This window comes from Lissotriton vulgaris, chromosome 12, assembly GCF_964263255.1.
Source record: "Lissotriton vulgaris chromosome 12, aLisVul1.2, whole genome shotgun sequence".
Classification (NCBI taxonomy): Eukaryota; Metazoa; Chordata; class Amphibia; order Caudata; family Salamandridae; genus Lissotriton; species Lissotriton vulgaris.
In genome coordinates this window covers 42,902,645-42,923,413 of record NC_141700.1, presented here as the reverse complement: position 1 = coordinate 42,923,413, position 20,769 = coordinate 42,902,645, and the positions used below count along the sequence as shown (strand labels likewise).

The 20,769-nt window shown below is 44.6% G+C and overlaps 1 protein-coding gene across 5 annotated transcripts in view; it reads left to right on the top strand.

The window, feature by feature from the left end:
• PDE4C (phosphodiesterase 4C) overlaps positions 1-20,769 on the top strand; it is a 1,034,448-nt gene that overhangs the window by 935,176 nt on the left and 78,503 nt on the right. For all 5 annotated transcript variants that reach the window (XM_086946998.1, XM_086946997.1, XM_086946999.1 and 2 more), the window contains one exon: positions 9,309-9,421. In XM_086946998.1, coding sequence (XP_086803124.1) covers positions 9,309-9,421 — 113 coding nt within the window. The remainder of the gene's footprint in view (positions 1-9,308; positions 9,422-20,769) is intronic.

The window sequence follows — 20,769 nt, the reverse complement described above, 5'->3', positions numbered from 1 at the left end:
TAAAACTGACGTATTTTTGCACATAGCACCCAACTACTATATGAAAAACAAAATGTTGTAAATAACTGTATATGTATTGTACGATTTACTTTTATGATTGTAAACTCAATCGAATAAAGTTACTTTTGATTTGATTTGATTTGATTTGACTACAGTTTCCATTGAGCTTCACAAACAGTTCTGTTTAAAAAAAGGGGAGAGAAATATCCAACCTTCTTTAATTGAGTTGGTCGTAGAAGATTTTCCCAAATTATTAAAAAGGCGAATATGACTTGGACCCGTCCCAGAGAATATCTAATTTCCAATTAACTCCACATATCCTAATAAATAAGAAGTTTAGAGCCGGGTGAACAATTCACCAAATGCTTCCACACTGCAAGGGGCGAGCCTGTCCTTGTAGCAGCGGCGAAATCAGGATATTGTACTTTTAAGCAAACTGCTTCTTGAACCTTTGTTAGGAATATATATAGGTAGTTTACCCTGTTTCAGGAGCTGTGTCGCACTGCGTGATCTTGCATCCTTCCACAATGCACGTGGGTGTGCACAGTGCATGCTGGAGTGTGAGACAGTAAACGTCCGTTACATGCGGTGAGAAGCTGGGCAGAGATTAAAAGTTCCTCCCACTTATCACAGCCTGGAAGGCCCAGTTAAAGTCTTAACTTATCGGTGGGACTTGACCCCAGCTTGGAGGCCTCAAGTGGTCTCATACGGGCCACAAATGCAAGGTCAAATTCAAGTTATTTGTAATTCGAGTTTGACCCCCAACTGGTAGGCCTACATGGTCTCACACTAACCATACCCTAGAAAGGTCAAAATTAATTCATCAGTTATGGGTGGAACTTGACCCCAGCAGAGAGGCCTAAAGTGGTCTCACATTGGCCATATCCTGGTAGGTCAAATGAAAGTCATCACTAAATGGTTGAACTTGACCCAGGCAGAGAAGCCTCAACATGTCCTCTTTGCCTCGCGCCAGTAGCCGAGCCAACCCTTCCCCGCCCTTGACTCCTGAGCGCTTTAGAAGCTTTTCATTAAGCACCAGGCCCCTGAGGCAGTGAGTGCAAAGCAGGCTTGAGAAGTAAATGCCCTGGAATCAAATGTCCCTACAAGCAGTTCAGGAAACCAGAGGAAGTCCATCTGGCTGCCAGAAGACACGGCCGTGACGTCAGCAGCACGCCCAAAGACTATCTGTAGCTGGGGAAGGGCGAAGGTTCACCTTTGGAAAACAACCTGTTGCAGCATTCATCCTGGGCGGGAGGGCTGGGCCTTGCACACGAGCTTGTGACTACACAGACAATCGCCCAGTCGTGAAAGTCCTAACATTGTTACACAAACTTTGAGAACAGTCACTCCTTTTTTCACGAGGATAAAAAGTGAAATGTGTGACAAGTGAGATAAATATATATGAGGTTCAATGTAGGTTTGTGGACTTAAACTGAAACCAAAGAGTTCAGACTAGTGCATGAAACAGCTCGTGTCATCCATGGGCCGTCAACACTGTTTTACAATTGCTGTCCATCCAGCCATTCATTCGTCATTCACTCACATTTGTATGTCATCTGCAGATATGTTGTTGCAGACCAATCTCTCATCCATGTATCCAAACATGTCCTTTTTCGCTCATTTCGGTCCGTCCATCCATTCAACTATTCACCCATCCATCGCTTGAAGCATTAGGCCAATAATTCTGCAGACTACATGAAGCCACTTTCTTCTAACCAAAGAGAGACAGCGGGCAGAAAGATAGCGCCTACACGCAGAAACCAAGCAACAAGTTAAAAGCTTCCTCAAATAGATATGGATGCTCACGGCATGTGCCCTTGCCCGCCTTGTGCCCGCCGAAGGCATTTTTTAATTAGGTCTTGTTTATCAGTGCAGCCGTATCAACCTGCTGTTATTATTTTTTTTGTTTTAATAAACTCAGAGTGCACTTTGGATCACTCAGAATAGTATATGCCTCTTCAAGGATGCTATTGGCGGTTTGGTGTATCATTCCTCCTTCTACTGAGTCCTTATATTTACAATGCACGAGGGACTATTTTACATCTGAAAAAAAATGCTTTCCAACATCACACTTTTGTTACAATCGATTCCTTATTACCCATATTCTATAGAAAGCAATCCTTTTTTTTTTTTTTCTTTTTACCAGCGTTCGCAAAGAGATTGTGTCTGGCTTGTGCATGTGGTGTGAGACCCTGGCTTTGAGTCAAACTCAGTGGGGGTCATGAGAAACGAAGCCCTGCAGTGCAGTGGCATGTGGCATATATACAGGTCTTCTTTTTATTGCACTGCACAGAGTACATGAAAAATGCTAAGTTACAATAGAGAAATATTGGGTAGGTGGTGTGGGCACATTTTAGGAGCGTTAAAGAGTGCGATGATGTCACGCCCATCACCAATGACAAAAAGGCTTACAACTTTTCTCCCTCGTACGCATTTAGCTACATTCGTGGTAAAGTGGCCAACAGGACTTTATTGGAAATAACTGCCTCTTTATGTACTACTTAATGTTGCTTAGTAGGGAGGGGTTCATGTGTCCCATAGGATTACATTCAATGGCAGTGTTTGGTGTTATGTTCCATTTGATTGCATTATACGGCAAACATTTACATACACCTATAGGACACCATTGAAAGGAGAACATTTTCCTTGTGCCCCATAGGACTGAATTGAAAAGAGAAGTTTGTCCTTGTGCCCTATATTATTGATTTGAAAGGAGAAATTTGTCCTTGCGCCATATAGGATTGCTTTGAAAGAAGTTTGGGCGTGTGCACAATAGGACTGCATTGAAATGAGAAGTTTGTCCGTGTGCCCCATAGGACTGCATTGAAATGAGAAGTTTGTCCGTGTGCCCCATAGGACTGTACTGAAAGGAGAATTTTGTCCTTGTGCCCCATAGGACTGCATTGAAATGAGAAGTTTGTATTTGTGCCCTATATGATTGCATTGAAAGGATAAGTTTGTCCGTGTGCACCATAGGACCGCATTGCAATGAGAAGTTTGTCCTTGTGCCCTATATTATTGCATTGAAAGGAGAAGTTTGTCCTTGTGCCCCATAGAACTGAATTGAAAAGAGAAGTTTGTATATGTGCCCTATATGATTGCATTGAAAGGAGAAGTTTGTCCTTGTGCCTTATATGATTGCATTGAAAGGAAAGGTTTGTCCGTATGCCCCATAGGACTGAATTGAAAAGAGAAGTTTGTATATGTGCCCTATATGATTGCATTGAAAGGAGAAGTTTGTCCTTGTGTCCCATAGGACTGTATTGAAAGGAGACGTTTGTCCTTGTGCCTTATATGATTGCATTGAAAGGAAAGGTTTGTCCGTATGCCCCATATGACTGAATTGAAAAGAGAAGTTTGTATTTGTGCCCTATATTATTGCATTGAAAGGAGAAATTTGTCTTTGTGCCCTATATGATTGCATTGAAAGGAGAAGTTTGCCCTTGTGACCCATAGGACTGCATTGAAAGGAAAAGTTTGTCCTTCTGCCCAATAAGATTGCATTGAAAGGATTAGTTTGTCCTTGTACCCCATAGGACTGCATTAAAAGGAGAAATGTGTCCTTGTGCCCCATTAGATTGAATCGAAAAGAGAAGTTTGTCCTTGTGCCCGCCTGATTGCTTTGAAAGGAGAAGTTTGGCCTTGTGCCCCATAGGATTGAATTGAAAGGAGAGGGTTGTCCTTGCGTCCTATAAGATTGCATTCAAAGGAGAAGTTTGTCTGTGTGCCCATAGAACTGCATTGAAAGGAGAAGTTTGTATATGTGCCCTATATGGTTGCATTGAAAGGAGAAGTTTGTCCTTGTGTCCCATAGGACTGTATTGAAAGGAGACGTTTGTCCTTGTGCCCTATATGATTGCATTGAAATGAGAAGTCTGTCCTTGTGCCCCATCGAATTGCATTGAAAGGTAATGTTTCTTCGTGTACCTCATTTGATTACATCCTAGGATACTATGGCATAGGGTTGGACTCAAGGGCAGTCTTTGCTTCTGTCCCACAGGATTGCATTCAAAGTTGCATTTTTTGTGTTACTAAAAATGTTATTGAAAGTCTGCCTATGTATAAGTGGCATTTAGTATTCCAATAAGAGGCAGTGTTTCTTTTTTGCGAGCTTAAGGCCTGTATTTTAGGACAGTGTTTATTATGGGCCCAATTTCTTTGGAAAGTGGTGTTCCTGTGTTGCTCCAGATTCCATTCCAAGGCAGTGCTTTTCATGTGCTGGTAGGACTGCACTGAAAGGCACAGTTTATTTTTCTATCCCATGTAGTGCATCAGAGGGAAGAGTTTCTAATTGTGCCCAATAGAATTTCAGATTTATTTTGTGCATATTACATCATTGTGTGTGTACTATATTATTTTGTGTGTGCCTGTAAATGACAACATTAAAACATTCCAAAAACATCTTTCTCTGAGGAATATATTTTATGTTGTTTTAACTAATGATAAAGCGCAGCGCTGTGAGAGCTCAGCTGTCCAGGCGCTATCAAAGAGCATATTAAAGAGTTTTTAAAGACCCTGCCTCCTGAGTTCAGTTGATACTGTCTCAATAATATTTAACACATATCCTCGCTGCATTAATGTGCTCACTGCATGACACGCCCCTGTCTTCTTGTACTTATCCGGTTCTTGACCGAGCCGTCAAGACGTCCCTGGACACTAGGTGATAAGCGCTTTAGAAAATGGGAAAGTGGTACAAAGTACAGGTGGAGATAAAGCAATTTACATCAACATGTCGCACGTCATAGTAAGGAATGAGCGAGGCACTCAGTAACTACATTTAGAGAGTCCAGCCCAGACACGGAGGCACCCCGGGTATGGACTTTGAGAAAGTCCTCTTGCGTCAGAGATTAAAGGGCCCCATGTGATGTGGCGCTAAGATGAGGAAGTATCTACTTACCGCGAGAAGTCATAGCAGGCCATGTAGTGGATGGGATATTCTGATAGGTCGATATGGTTGACCTCGATATAATGACGCGCAACCTACTGGTTCGAATCCCAAGAGGGCTCATTCAGCCATTCATCCTCTGAAGACTTTAAAAGGGGCGCTCTAGCGTTGCGTCTGAGTGGGGCAGGTGAATCGCACTTTATAACTAAGGCTCTCTGTTTTCCGTTTTTACTGATTTTTACAGATAAATACAGACAGAAAACCATTAATTTTCTTGTCTGTAGTTATTTTTAAATGTGGATAAAAACGGAATTTGAGTGCTTTTTGAGTGATTCTAAATAAACTTTGCCACGACTGCCAGGCCAATAGCTGTGGATTGATAGGTAAGGGGGTTAAAAAAGAAAAGGATTTTAGTAACGAGGCTTAAACAGCAGTAGCTGTGCAGAAGGCTGATACTGAAATGTGCATATTTTCATATAAGTGCATTGATTTATCTTCTGCAGGTGCTCATATCACTGAAACCTGGCAGACATTCAAGCATGACTGTACATCTATTGGTTAAATAAATGTGGAAATATACCAGTTTCAGCTTTACTTTTTTCACAAAACTCATAATAAATATGGATAAATACAGATAAAGTTGACAAAAAATAGATATGGATAAATACAGACGGAAATGACAAAAAAATAAATACCATAAAACCGGGAGCCCTATTTATAACCAGTCAGTTTTAGTAAAGTAAGCAGCGGCAGCTAGAACAGGATGCTGGGAGGGCCCTGCACCCTGGGAGAGAGGTTTACAAAACAGCACCAGGGGCGTAACACAGGCCCCCGCATTCCCCGAGATGCAGGGGCCCCCAAGCTCCAGGGGGCCCCCTCAGCACATAACCTTGGCCGCAGAGCTCCCAATTTAGTCCAGAGGGGGCCCCTCACCGTACCTTCCATGTGGCCCCCCTTACGTTTCATTACGCCAATGAACTGCACCTGGTTTGTTCTGTAGCTTGCTATTAATACATGAAGTGCCTGGAATCCAAGTGACCCTACTCCAGCCCTACCTGCCTTCGAAAGGAACCCACCTACATCAAAATGTGTACAATTCCCTACATAGAACAGTCTGAAATGAGCTATGGTCAGAGACCTTTTAGGGCACGGTCAAAGTGGGTTTGCCCAGGGCCCCCACCTTCCAAGGGGCCCGCTTAGAAGGTGGGACTGCCCAGGGCCCCACCTTCCAAGGGGCCCTCTTATGGGACTGCCCAGGGCCCCCACATTCCCAGGGGCCTGCTTAGGTGGGACTGCCCAGGGCCCCACCTTCCAAGGGGCCCGCTTAGAAGGTGGGACTGCCCAGGGCCCCCACCTTCCAAGGGGCCCACTTAGAAGGTGGGACTGCCCAGGGCCCCACCTTCCAAGGGGCCCTCTTATGGGACTGCCCAGGGCCCCCACATTACCAGGGGCCCGCTTAGAAGGTGGGACTGCCCAGGGCCCCCACCTTCCAAGGGGCCCGCTTAGAAGGTGGGACTGCCCAGGACCCCACCTTCCAAGGGGCCCTCTTATGGGACTGCCCAGGGCCCCCACATTACCAGGGGCCCGCTTAGAAGGTGGGACTGCCCAGGGCCCCCACCTTCCAAGGGGCCCGCTTAGAAGGTGGGACTGCCCAGGGCCCCACCTTCCAAGGGGCCCTCTTATGGGACTGCCCAGGGCCCCCACATTCCCAGGGGCCCGCTTAGAAGGTGGGATTGCCCAGGGCCCCCACCTTCTAAGGGGCCCCCTTGGAAGTGAACTTTTAATCTCTCTCACTTCTGTCTATTTCTGTTGGTCAACCTCTTCTTCTCTGTCTGTCTCGCCTCTACCTGTCTCTCTCTTGGCCTCTCTACCTGTCTCTCTCTTGGCCTCTCTACCTGTCTCTCTCTTGGCCTTTCTACCTGTCTCTCTCTTGGCCTCTCTACCTGTCTCTCTCTTGGCCTCTACCTGTCTCTCTCTTGGCCTCTCTACCTGTCTCTTGGCCTCTCTACCTGTCTCTCTCTTGGCCTCTCTACCTGTCTCTCTCATGGCCTCTCTACCTGTCTCTCTCTTGGCCTCTACCTGTCTCTCTCTTGGCCTCTCTACCTGTCTCCCTCTTGGCCGCTCTACCTGTCTCTCTCTTGGCCGCTCTACCTGTCTCTCTCTTGGCCTCTCTACCTGTCTCTCTCTTGGCCTCTCTTCCTGCCTCTCTCTTGGCCTCTACCTGTCTCTCTCTTGGCCTCTACCTGTCTCTCTCTTGGCCTCTCTACCTGTCTCTCTCTTGGCCTCTCTACCTGTCTCTCTCTTGGCCTCTCTACCTGTCTCTCTCTTGGCCTCTACCTGTCTCTCTCTTGGCCTCTCTACCTGTCTCTCTCTTGGCCTCTACCTGTCTCTCTCTTGGCCTCTCTACCTGGGATGTCTGACGTTACAACGCAGGCTATTACAACGCCTGCCTTTACAACGCAGTTTTTACATCGCAAACCTTTACAACGCATAGCACTTAGAGGTGCTGGATAGTGATAAGTTTAATTTTCTATTCCAACTCCAGTCCCCGTGGACACTAGGGAAGGTGTTGGATAGAAAATTAAACTTATTCCCTATCCTAGAGCGCCCCAGCGCAATGCGTTGTAATGGTTTGCGTTGTAATGACCGCGTTGTAATGGTAGTGCGTTGTAAAAGTTTCGTTGTAAAGGTTGTTCACCCTCTACCTGTCTCTCTCTTGGCCTCTACCTGTCTCTCTCTTGGCCTCTCTACCTGTCTCTCTCTTGGCCAATGGTCATCGTAAGGTTTTATTGCGGTCCTCGGTAATAACATTCAAAGTTGTTCCTAATAAGGACCCTCAAAATATGTCTTGCCCGGGGCCCCAAAAGGTCTTTACACAGCACTGGCTTAGGTCACATTTCTACCTTTCCACTGCCTTTGTAAACAATAAAAGCCTTTGTAAAAACTTCCTCAAACCTGCCCCAAAACTAGGTATGCACATATGTTAATTCAAATAAAGTGGGGGAATGTCCAATTAACAAAATCCCCAATTATGTCTGCGTTGTAAAAAAAACTGCGTTAAGCCCGATTTAGCTATAAAAAACGTGTTTACGACCGGCTCGGGGTCATGACCTCTGCTCCCGCACCTCACTTCCGATTTCCTCTCCCTGCCTAGATTCGGCCAGAAAAACCCGTGGAAATGAGCCTAGGGCGAGTGACGGAAAGATGGAAGCATAGAGGAAATAGCGCCTAAAACTGATTTGCAGGGTCACGCCTGAAGTGAAACGCGTAATAGTGCTGTATTGCCGGACCCCAAATTAGCGGTAATATTGACGAAACATTCTATCAGGACCTAGACCCGGGCTATTCATCTAGAGATTTATATAGCAGCGCCACAACGCTGACTAATTGCCTTCTAGGCACCAGATTAAACACAATAGCGCATTTCTTTTTATTTCTACCACTTGATACAGGCACTCAAGATTGTTTCTCACTGGTGGGTAATGGAACCAGGGTACAGGCAGATGAAATGTTGCAGGATCACACATGGTGTGAACAGGCAGGGGAGCTGAGATTAGAACTCTTGTCCGCTATTGTTCAATTCTCAAGTGCAGCCAATGGGCCTGCTCTCCAGCCGCCCTCCCTGCCTGACTCCAGTCCGGGCTTTGCCCCTCCCTCCCCCCGTCCCATATCTGAACGTGTTGTGGCAGCTGCGCTGTTTTGAAGTGCCGCAGCGGCCCTTCCTAACTGGATTTCCTGGGGGTTAAATATTGCCTTTATCTGCTGCCTTTTCGGCTGCGGACATTCCCCGTGTTATTTCCCGGGGGGCTTTAATACAGCAATTTTTTTTATTTTTTTTGTAATGTTTCCAGGGAGGAGGGGAGATGCCTGCCCATTAGCTGGAGCGAAGCGCAGCCCTGTTGCGTCGCCATGGCAACACAACAATGGCTGCAATTTTCTGAAAATATTTATGCGCGATGCCGCGCGGAATCAATGGCATCTCTGAGCGACGTAGCCTGGTCCCTTCACCCAATTTTGGCTTTGGTTGACCCTTGTCGTCCGCAGTCGTAGAAAGAGCAACCGCGGAGGCGACACGGAAGCATCCATTGGGGTGTTTTTTGTAGGGGTGTGAAGAAGGAGCGGGGAGGCCAGGACTATCACACCAGGCTGGTTGTGGCTGCAGGGGACGCGGCGGCTTGGGGGCTTCACCTGTGGTCTTCGGGCGAGCGGACATCGCCAACTTTTATTTTTTTGTGGCCTACACGCCGTTGGGGACCGCTGGGCTCAGTTCCATCCGTTGGAGGGGACCAGGGGTGGATGGTGGAGGAGGGAAGCAGCAGGCCTAGGCGTGAGGCCACTGCTCGGACATGACAGTAGCCACCTGGGGCTTGTCGGCAGGCCGCTCGGGCACACTTCCCCTCAATGCCTGCTTCTCTCTCCGCAGAGGATGCCTTTCAGAAGCTGGCGGTGGAGACCCTGGAAGAGCTGGATTGGTGCTTGGACCAGCTGGAGACTCTGCAGACCAGGCATTCCGTCAGTGAAATGGCCTCGAATAAGGTAAGCGGCGCGGCCCTGCCCGCCATCTTGTCCCTTAGTGTTGGTGGGACCCACCTGTCTCATCTAATGTTATGTTACTGGATATCATGTTATTTACATTGGTGTAGCGCTTTTGCTATGAGCTGGAGGCATCCAGGCGCTGTGCAAGGCTCTCCATCCCAAGTGTCTCTGCAGTGCTTGGAAGGCCTCTTTCCTCCATTCATCAAAGTTCATCAGAGTGAATGAACCTGCAGGGAAATGGAAAGATCGCTTGCCAGGCCACTTCCTCTGAAGACCTATCGGACTTGGTCCGTCTCACTCATATTTTGACTTTTCAAAGGTTCTCCTGTTTTCTGAAGAGCTGTCCACCTCTGCTGGCAGCAGCCCTTCAGTAAAAGCTATACTAACCCTAATATGTCTTCCCACCTAGTTTTTTGTAGCTTCTCACCCAGTTTTTATCTTAAATTTGAGCTTTAAACATCTACAACGTTTTATGAAAACAATTACACCTTCATGCACAACCCTACCTCCTGATCTTCTAATCTCTCGGTGGTCGCTCTACATCTCCTCACCGCAACATGACCTGCTGGTCCCCATCGCACCTACACATTTCAACATGGCCGGTAATGCCTGGTAGCTTCCATTGCTCCGACTCATGCCAATAATGCCAGCAAGGCTTGTAGCTTCAATCACACATACTTACATCAACATGGGCCTTATGGCCGGGCTCGCTCCCTCTCACCTACTTTTGTGAACATGACCTCTAAAGCCTGGTAGGCACCATCCGACCTACACTTGAACATGGACAGTAAGGCCTTACAGGCTCCATCGGACCCACTAACGTCAGCATGGCCGATACATGCCTTGTAGCTTCTATCGCATCTATTTGCATCAAAATTGGCCTTAAGGCCTGGCAGACTCCATCGCACCTACTCACGTCAACACGGCTGGTAAGCCCTGGTAGGCTCCTTTGGGATGGTGAACCACCAGCTTGGGTGCTTTAACACTGTTGTTTATTTTCCTTATTGCCTCTGGGTCTGATGTACATATTGACCAATACAGGAGCAGAGACACGCAACATCATTGTCACTTATCAGGTTTCATGGCGTGGTCTCTACGTTGTACTATAAACCTGGAATACTCCGACTACTCAGAAGAATAGGATTACATTAAAGGAAAGAATTCTCACTACAAGTGGCTGCAACATGATTGAGTGATGGGTGCCCAATTACTGGGGCACAAGAGGTTCATTTGTGCAATCAGATGAAACCTCATTGCACAATATTGGTACTAAGAAACAACTTACTCTAAGAATAGTTATACTGCTCTGAGGAACTTCTAAATTGTGGAATGATGGGTTAACTATGCTAGGAAGCTGCAATATGTAAGTGTTGGGTATGCCGTCTCCTGACAATGAGAACTTCTCCACGAGAGAAATTGTTGATTAATAATTGTAACTGATGGGTTTTGCCGATAAGAATTATCTTGACTTGACTATACACTTATGTCAAAAATAACATAAGGATGTTTCTTACTACTGGTGTTTACTCCTAATAGATTTTCCAAACAAAAACTCCTGCCCTCTGTCTTATATTAGTCCCCAGTTTGTGAAATTCGTTAAACTCCTTAAACGGAAGTGACATCATTCAAGGACGGAAGCACAGACCAATAGATCTGTATCAAAGAAGCGTGACGTTGCTGGTGGAAAGTAAAAGCAGATGCAACTGCTTACGCTGTATATTTGCTGCAGTAGCAGGTCTGCAGCTGCACTTCCTGGTCTCCTCTGACGTCATTTCCTGCTTTAGAGATAAAGGCAGTTTAGAGAGTGAAACAAAGCCTAACTTGTACAAAGTAAAAATAAATAAGCCAGATGGAAATTTAAATCTAACTAGTGACTGTGGAAGTTGTCGAAACACTAAATTGTACGGGGCAAGAGCTGTGTTACTGGAGAAAATTGTATGTCCTCTTTGACTGTGCCAATCTCCCAGGGAAGATGGCGGATTATTGCTCTGGTTTATCCCATGCACTATCCCTCATTTTATTGAGAATTTGAGACCCTGAAGTTAGAAATATGAACATTTTAGAAAAAAAGCCCAAGTCTTAGGAGAAGTGTAGATTCTCCAGTTGGTTCCTCCAGACAAAGCTGTCGCAAGAGCAGCCGATGACCCGTCAGAAGTGGTCATAGTTTATCACTCCTGCATAAGTCCACTCTCCACATGACGCGAGCAAAGACATTTTAAGGCATAGGCAAAGTGAGCTCTGGCCCAGGGCCCCAGCCTTTGAGAGGGCCCCAGAGAGATCCAGCTCTGTTTTGCAGAATCTTGCTCTGATGACCGTGAACAATTCTTAAACATATTTTTCAAAATACCGTTTTCTTGTCATTTATTTTTAATGTGGGTGATGTGTGAGAGTCTTACAGACATTTTGCAGAGAGATGTTGTGTTTATATTTCATCTAACAGCCTTAAAAAAGATACTTTTTGATCAAAACAGGACCTCAGTATGAGAAATGGGAGAGCGCCGCAGAGATTAGTTGCATAAGTATCAGTCAGCTGCTGCTGTTTTACAATATTGAAAACACACGTCAGTATCCCTGAATATTAAATGTAAACACTTTTAGAATTTGGACCAGTGTGCCTGTGCACAGTCGGTGACCCGGCCAGAGAGGGCATGAAAGAGCTGAAACTGATCATATATTCAAAGCTGTCCCTAACAGGGGCCCCCAAAATACGTTTGGCCCCAGGCCCCAAAAATCCTTAACCCCTTAAGTGCTGCGTCGGTGCGTTGGCCGACGGCAGCACTACCTCCCCAGTGCTGCGCACGACCATTGGACGTCCATTCAGCACTAGTTCCAATGGACAGCGCAGCACTGGGGAGGGATGTTTACTAGCATCTATGAGGTTAAGATGTCCCTGGACGTGAGCAGGGCTTGAGTCGGGGTACCACGCGGGTGGACTGCGTCCCTCCACTTATTTTACTGGGGGGACGCCGTCCACCCTGCCAAACAGCTGGACTTCACTCTTTGGCCTCTCTGGGACGAGGAGCTCAGCACCTTTCGTGACGTCACTTCCTGTCGTGACGTGACGTCACTTCCGTTGACAGCGTCTCCCCACTTCTTTTTTTAGGACTTGTGCCCTGGACGTGAGTGAGCTGAGTGCGCTGTTTTAGAAGATGCTGGGGCCACACAACATTATGAATTCAAGGATAAAATACATTCACACTTTATCCTTGAACTCAAAACAGAATCCGCTCCAATGTTTATTTGGCACTTGGGATGATATAACATGATTGAATGTTAATCACAATTTCACTTTATTGGCCTCTTTTGCTTTCACAGCACTATTCCACGTAGCAGAAAAGCTCATGCAATGCATTAGTCATTTCATGTATATATCATTCGACGCTATAGGTAAACAAGCACTTTGGTGTGGGATGAATTTTGTGTTGGTGGAAGTGTTTATTTACATCCCTGGCTTCAGTGGAAAAGTGGTTTGTTTGTTGTCGATGAAAAGGGTTGTTTTTATGAGTTCCTCCCATGATTCAAGGAGCGTGAATGTCAGTCCCCCCCCCCCCCCACGGCTGCCATCTTGAAAAGGTCACACTTCTTCCAAGGTTATATGACTTTCGATTGGATTGTTTTGTTCTGTTTGTGTTAAAAAATATTTTGCTGAAAACACTTTATGCTAAACATAGTCCAAAGGTGATACAATTTAACTGAACGTATTATTTGGTCGGAATTTGTGTTGCAACCAAAAAAAGAAAATAACTTCTTTAATTGAAATAAAAAAGAAAGGGTTCAACGGTGGACACCCTCATACATCCCCAAACACCTGGGCCTTACTGTGGGCGGCCAGGAAAAGGTTGCAATATTACGTATTCCGATGCCACAAGTAGCGCCCTTTTAAGATTATTACCCTATGAATGGGGAATAACATGTAGATTTTTGTGTTTATCACTTCAATATATGCATGCTCTTCTTTTATTATGGATTTTTCCCCCCAGTAACATCCGGCAGGTTGGACGTGCCAAAATTCGCCCGGATAAAATTGTGGCGGGTGTGGTGCTTGTCGCTCAACTAGTTACTAACTGTGATGTGTGCTGTAACAAAAGTTAACACACATATTGCAATTAAGGCATGACTGGCAACACCACTCATCTCCTGCTTATTTACCGACCCATAATTCAAAATGCATTGTAAGATGGCCATGGTCTGATTTTGGTTTAGTGCGCTGTTAAAGTGTTGTGTAGATTTTACCTACTCGTTTTCTTTTTAGCAATATACATACATAGGAAAGTGGTTTCTTCTTGTTGATAAGTGTTCTTTTTTTTAATTTCTCAAATGTTCTAAAAAATGCACTTAGAACAAATCATTTTTGAATATTTGAGGGATTCTGTTCCAGGCGCTCGGCTGCAGTTGAGTGATTTGTTTTGGATTTTGGATTCAAGAGTCCCATTCAGAGGGGCAGGCAGGGAAGTTTGTAGCAATGTGTGGTTTTGTTGACTGTTTTTGCAACTTTTTCTTTAAAAGTGCTTTCCCTTTCAGCCCTGTCCCTTCTTGAGTTAGTGTAGTTGGCAGTAACACTTTTATTGAAGTTCCAGTATGGGATTGGCAGTGTTTCCAATTCTTTTGTGGCAGTTCTTTCGGTAACCAGTGGGTGGCGCACTTTTTCTTCCCAGCATTAGGACACTTTGCACCGTCACCATTGCTCAGTGCTCTTAATGGATAAATAGTAATGCAGGTCCTCACTGTCCCATACTCTCCCATTGAAGCTATTGCAGCCATGCTTAGAAGTGAAGGTACTCTCCCTTTCAACTTAAAGAAGTGCAGGTACTCAGTACCGGACAGCACCTGCCCAAGTAAAGCATTGCCCTCGCTGCATCACAGAGCAGAGGACACCTCAACATGTCTGTCATGGCGTAACAGCCTCCTGGGAACCTGCAACATTTAGCTGACTGGCCATATAATTCAATGAAAAACCTAATATATTTAAAGTGTGCTTCAGATGTGCAGGTATACCTGTGACGTGTAGGGTTTACCTCTGGCAGTTTTTTTTTAGTTTTTTTTATTTACCAGCCTGGCCTGTATTTTTAAATCAAGGATGTTACTAAAATTTTTGAGAGCAGTGAAAATCGGTATTATTTCCTCTTTGACACACAAACCTAAAAGAGCGAACACATAAAGAGATCAGTTATATAGTACTTGAGAGCTGTCTAAATCCTTCCAGAATGAATATTAGGACAGGCAGGGGGTTAATTTACCCCTTACAAGAGAATCCTGACAATTTCACCCAATTTTGTTTTTCAATTACCAGCTCATGGCTTTTCCAGAATAGCAAAACGTAAATAAATAGTTGGTATTTTTTCTAAAAAAGTTGGCAACCTCCATGACGTGCGATGGAGCGAATCTTAAGGCATCTAATTTGTGTCTCGTTGCGGCTTGATGTCTGAACCTTAGGCTCAGATCTGAATCAAGAATCGGTGTCTGAAGTCAGGCCCCAAGCCTAAAACCAGCTCTGGGAGGTAAAGTCGGGTCCACTATCTGTCCAAGGTCCTTGCATCTGAACTGAGGTCTCGCTCTTGAATGTTGGCTTCGTGCCTAAATGTTGAACTAAGCCTCGGCGCAGTTTGCTGAGTTTTGCTACGCAGAACTCCGCAAAGTTACAAAAAAACTCAGCAAAGTTCCGCAAGTGGCGGAGTGTAGTGCGAACTGCTGTTCGCGCTGGTCTTCCTGCCGCTCGGGTAGAACTTACCGTACGCGAGCAGGGAAAAAAACCCTTCGGCACTATGCAAAGCGGAGTTTTCTGCAATCCACGAGCTCCGCTGAGTGCAGATAACTCAGCGAATGGAGCAGAGTTCAACGCCCATGCCTAGTATGAACCACGGCATTATTAGTCTGAATGTTGAATGTCCATCAGCTGCTTTGCCTTTTCTTTTCTATCAAGAACTTTAATACATAAAACACGAGCCTGGAACCTGGCATCTCACCTAACAACAATTGACTTCTGTATTATTTTTGTAGAACTTTGCTTATTTGAGAATTGTATGCTTGGCAGTATCTTCACTAAGACAAACGTAAAATGACTTCCAAAATTCTAGGCACTGAATGTTATGACTTTCATGCCTAGAATGTTAACTGAAGATCCGGCTATCCCTAAGTGTACCCTGAAGCCTTGCCATAACACCTAAAGTTTTTCACCCAACCATAACCCTTACTCCCCCTAACCTCAAACCTAAGCCTATTTACTGTGCTGGCAGAAGGGGGATGTGCTGTGGGGGTCAAGGGGAATTTTTCCCAGGGCCTGAGCTTTTTCAGTGCCCCATATTTATGCCACCAAATGTATTCGGTCTGTCTTGACCGGAAAACTGTTGCTGGACTTTTAAGCTCAACAAAATAAATACAATGATGCCTCTGGTATTTCTTTCAAGGAACCTTCTAGTAGAAAACAGACACTACAAATTATCTGTCTATGGTTATTAATTTCCACACAGAATAAATCTACCACATAGTATTCTTTGTTCATCTAATCGCTATCAGAAACTTTTATACCAACAAAATTATACACAAACACACAAAATTGGTTTAAATTATTCGTTTTTAGTCAACCAATTCTTCTTTTCACTGAATATTATTATCAGTTCTTTTGGTTTTGTTTTATTTTATACACATTTATATACAGACGTCATATATCTATACACATTATTTACACTGTGCAACAAAACATAAGCATGACGCACGTTAACCAAACCTTTATAAAACCCAATTCTCCCGGGTTTAACTGAAGCCCAATTTTTTACATAAGGACATTTATGGCAATATGTTTTATAGCCTTAATTCCTTTCTCACTATCACCATATAGTCATAGAGCCTAGGAAGCTGAAATATCTTTATGCTTCTTTTTTTGAAGAGCTCTCGTAGGATTTTTCAAAATCAATTCCACATTTGTATGGTGTCGGATTATAGTAACTGTCGACGCGTTTCGGCCTACCAACAGTTTAAGGCCTCCTCAGGACTTTGGGCAACAAGTACAACATTACCTACAAAAAGAAATAAAAATAAATACATATCTATATACATATACGACTATTGAAGTCACGGACACCAACACCCAAAGGTGCCCCTATAGCTACATAGAGAAAGAAAATTCTCGAGGTCTTGGCAACATTCTTTTTAGTAAAAAAGAAGGAAAATAAAATAGAATAACACCACCTACAGTGCACAGGAAATATCTCTATGGGTCTTACCACAACGTGACAGACCCAGAAACCAATAACCCAACAAGGTGTAAATTATACCTAATACCTAATCGTGCACCCATAAACAAAATAAACTAAAAAATACAAACACTTCCACAATTCCAAAAACGTACCAGCAGTGAGCTGTGTTCCACCTCTTAGTAACAGAGGTACCTATATCGTCCTCTACCTCACAAAGTAGCGATAAATCGGTCTCTTGCACCTACCACCTCGGGTAGTGCTAAATTATTCCTTGACAAGACTCTGCTACCCAATTTTCTAAATGCAAGAATCAAGAAAAATAAAATAAATTATTGTTACTAAAAACGCATATATACATTGCCTCAACTCAGTAATGGCAAAAGGATTTGTAACGGGCCCCATTACGTACGTATATGAAACGTATATGACAAAGCCAATAGCTTTTTGAGGGTGGGTTGTGTGTATATGGTGTTAAAACTTGTAGATAAGTCTTTTGTCACAATGGATGACACAGATTACTATAGTGAGCCAGGGGTTGTGATTACTATAGTGAGCCAGGGGTTGTGATTACTATAGTGAGCCAGGGGTTGGCTCAACTCCTTTGACAAACCTGGGATAGGAGATTTGCAGTGTGATAATCCTTGTTAAACCCTCTTATAAGGAGTTATATATTGTTTGACCACATTTAATTTTGTAAAATTGCGCTTTTATGACTGTGTGCCGGTGGTTGCCTTGTAGGAAAGCTTAGGTTCGCTCAGAAAGTCTGAGTTGTTATGATGACAAGTCCAGGATTATGGGTATGATTGGTCCATTTCGAAATGTTCTTTCATATGCCAGAGGTCTCATCTGTTTGTTTTGAAACGTTATTACAAAAGCTGCCGGCCTCACCTATTTATTTTGAAAAGTTTAAAAATAGGGGTTTAGGAGTGGATTGTCATTACACTGTGTTGAAGTCTGTAAACAAACATGGAATTACTTTGACTTACCCTGAGGGTAGAATATTTGTACTTTGATAATCCTTCTCATCTCCTCTTCGGAGCGGTTGTATAATGTTTTGTCCGCTCTACTTCTGAAGCTTTTCCAATTTTAAAATGGTGTAATGGATGGTGGCCTTGTGGGTAACCTGAAGTGTGGTACGGTAACCTTAAGCGTGTTAGGTAGGCCTGAGTTTGTTATGGTGGGAAGCTAATGATAAAGGTTATAGGCCTGATGGCTTTATTGTTAAAAGTTATGTCAGATGACTTAAGTCTAACCTGTTTATTGTGAAACGTTATGAGATGGGTTGCAGACCTATTTAGGTCAAAACATATGTCAAAGCAAATGAGCATTTAAGGACGTGTTGTTATTACGCTCTTCTAAAGATTGTAGACAAATATTATGGAATCTGACCATTTAACTTAATAGGCACGAGTGTTGATATGTGTTGCCCTCTCTGACGAACGCTGGAGATTGAATCGTTACATTGTTAGAATCCTTATTAGACACCCATCCAGTGTTTTAAATGCAACTATAGAAGTGCAGATACTCACTATTTAGAGAACCTGCTTGCTCCTCAGAAGTGCCGGTACTCCACCATTAAATGTATTGCAGCTCTGCTGAAAAGTGCTGGAATTCTCCCTTTCAAATTAAAGAAGTGTAGGTACTCAGTACCGGACAGTACCTGCCCATTTAACCCCTCCCATGCTCAGGATGAACTCAGCTCGTCATGAGCCACGGTGGCCGTGTGCTCATGACAAGCTGAGCTCGTCATAACGGTCCGAACGCTCGCACGCGGGCTAATTCCCCCGCTGAACGTTCTGAAGAAACGGGTGAGGCCGTGACAGCCACCGTGGCTCATGACGAGCTGAGCTCGTCACGAGCACCGGGCCGCTGTACGCGCCCCCCGCCCCCCAGCACAGCAGGGGAATTACCCCCGCGGCCAACGGGTTAAAGCATTGCACCTATCTCATAAGAGGGGTTGCAACTTATGTCCCCAACTGTAATTTTGTACATATTTATAATTCAGTGGTTGCCATTTGCAGAGATGGTTACCCCGTTTGTAGAACCATGGGGTGTATCTCACCTTCCACATCTTCTCATCATACCTGCCAGCCACAGACCCTGTCACACACTCCACACCCTCTCCAGACATCTACCAACTACAGACCCTACCACAAACTCCACACACTATACCCACACCTGCCAACCACAGACACATTCATACACTCTGCTCCCTTTCCACACAACCGTCCGCCTCTTACCCGTCACAAGCTCAACACCATCTCCTCGCAGCTGCCAGCCTCAGACCCCGTCACACTGCCCCCACACCAATTAGCCATAGACCAAGTCATACACTCCACACCCTCTCCAGACACGTATTGGCCACCGAACCTGTCACACATTCCGCAACCTCTCCGCTCTACAACCAGCTAAAGACCCCGCCAGGCACTCGCGCCCGGTTCCAGGGGGGTGGCCACGTGAGCCAGGCTCTCCCGAGGGAACTCTCTACTCCATCCATGGCCAGTCTACAAATAGAAGGGTGTCCATTTGTGTTATTTTTAATGTTTCACATGTCCCTGCATCCTGTGCATCGACTCACTTGCGAAACGAGCTGTGCCTTGGAATACTTCATGTCCGTGCCAAAGGGCAGTCGCAGTGGTGGTAGAGCCAGGTCTGTTACTCCAAGGCCTATGCCCAAGGCGTTGCTCTGCCCTTATCACGACAAAACAAGCATTGCTTTTCTGTGGGGGCAGTGAACAGCAGCTGATGTGACCCTTGCTGGCTACATTCAGGGCTTTAACCGGGACGGGACCTGCCATTTCCCAGACCCAGTAATAATTAAAAACACATTTTGAAACGGGTCCCTACAAGGCCCTATGTTTACATCTTAACAAACAAAAACACTGATCGATTTCTCAACAACTGTAAAAATCTTTTACATGTCAGTGATGCGGTTTACATTTTACTTCATCTTGCCTTTCCTGTGCGTATTTGTTTTTTTCCAGATGTTGTGTTTCTATAGTGTTTTAATGAAACATGAGTCTTGTGTAATGTACACTGTGAACTGAGTCATGTCTGGGTGAGGTCAGGTTGTGCAAAACTGTTCACGATGGTGCACAATTGTGAGCTTGAGAGATGAAGCTGAAGTAAGTGCGAGTGTCTCACACTGCATGCCAGTGGGTCGAAAAAGCAATTCAACACCTCATCAGGGGTAGCAAGCACTATATAAATGCAAACCTTTTCCCTCTTCTATCCCTCCACTAGCCTTCTCAGTCCAAATAACCGTCTAACATACCCACCACTCACATTACTTCATATAGTACTCTACTAATTCACCACTAATCCTTTATGGGTTCCGGAGTAGCGTGCTACTCGCTGAAAAGCACTTTGACGCCTCGTCAGGGCTAGTAAGGGCTATATAAATGCAATTACAATAAACATGTTTTTGATCTAATGCCTATGAAACCATTAGTGTCTCAGCAGCGTGCCCTCAGCAGTGGCCATATCTGGGGCAATTTTACTTTCTGTTTCATGTGAAAGTGGTTGAAGGGAGTATACAGAACTGTGAAATATTGACTGTGCCAAACGAAAAGGAAATACTGAGTGTACAAGTGAGGAGAGAGAGAGAGAAAGTGAGAGGGCATGGTGAATGGGGGGGGTAGCACAAGAAAGGGCATGCAGAATGACAGTCTGAAAAGGCAGAGATGAAGAGTAAGATGTGTGAGACATTCAGGTGGATTATTTCAGAAAGATACAGAGAGGAAAGATTGTAAGTACCTACCAGAGTAATAGATTGCACAGGAATGTGGTGTTAATAGGAGTGACTGAGACTCCCTGGAGACCACTAGACATACTTTATTAAAAAATTCATTCACGGTTTCTTATTTTCATAATTGAAACATTTTTAATTCGTAATCTTTGCAGCATTGTCTGTGTTACTCATTTATCTGATACTGCTAAGAGGCATTGGCAACAGAAACAGGTTTGTGTTGGTTTAGGCACAGATCAATTGTTGTGAGATGTTTGGCTGCCATAATGGATTGCACACAAATAAGCTGGTTTCACCACCATATGTAGTAATTATCGTACCCCGGCCTAAATGTGTCTCAGTGGCTCTGAGCCTTCTGCTACTCCTAAGAAGTTTTGCTACGTGAAACTCCGCGAAGTTACAAAAAA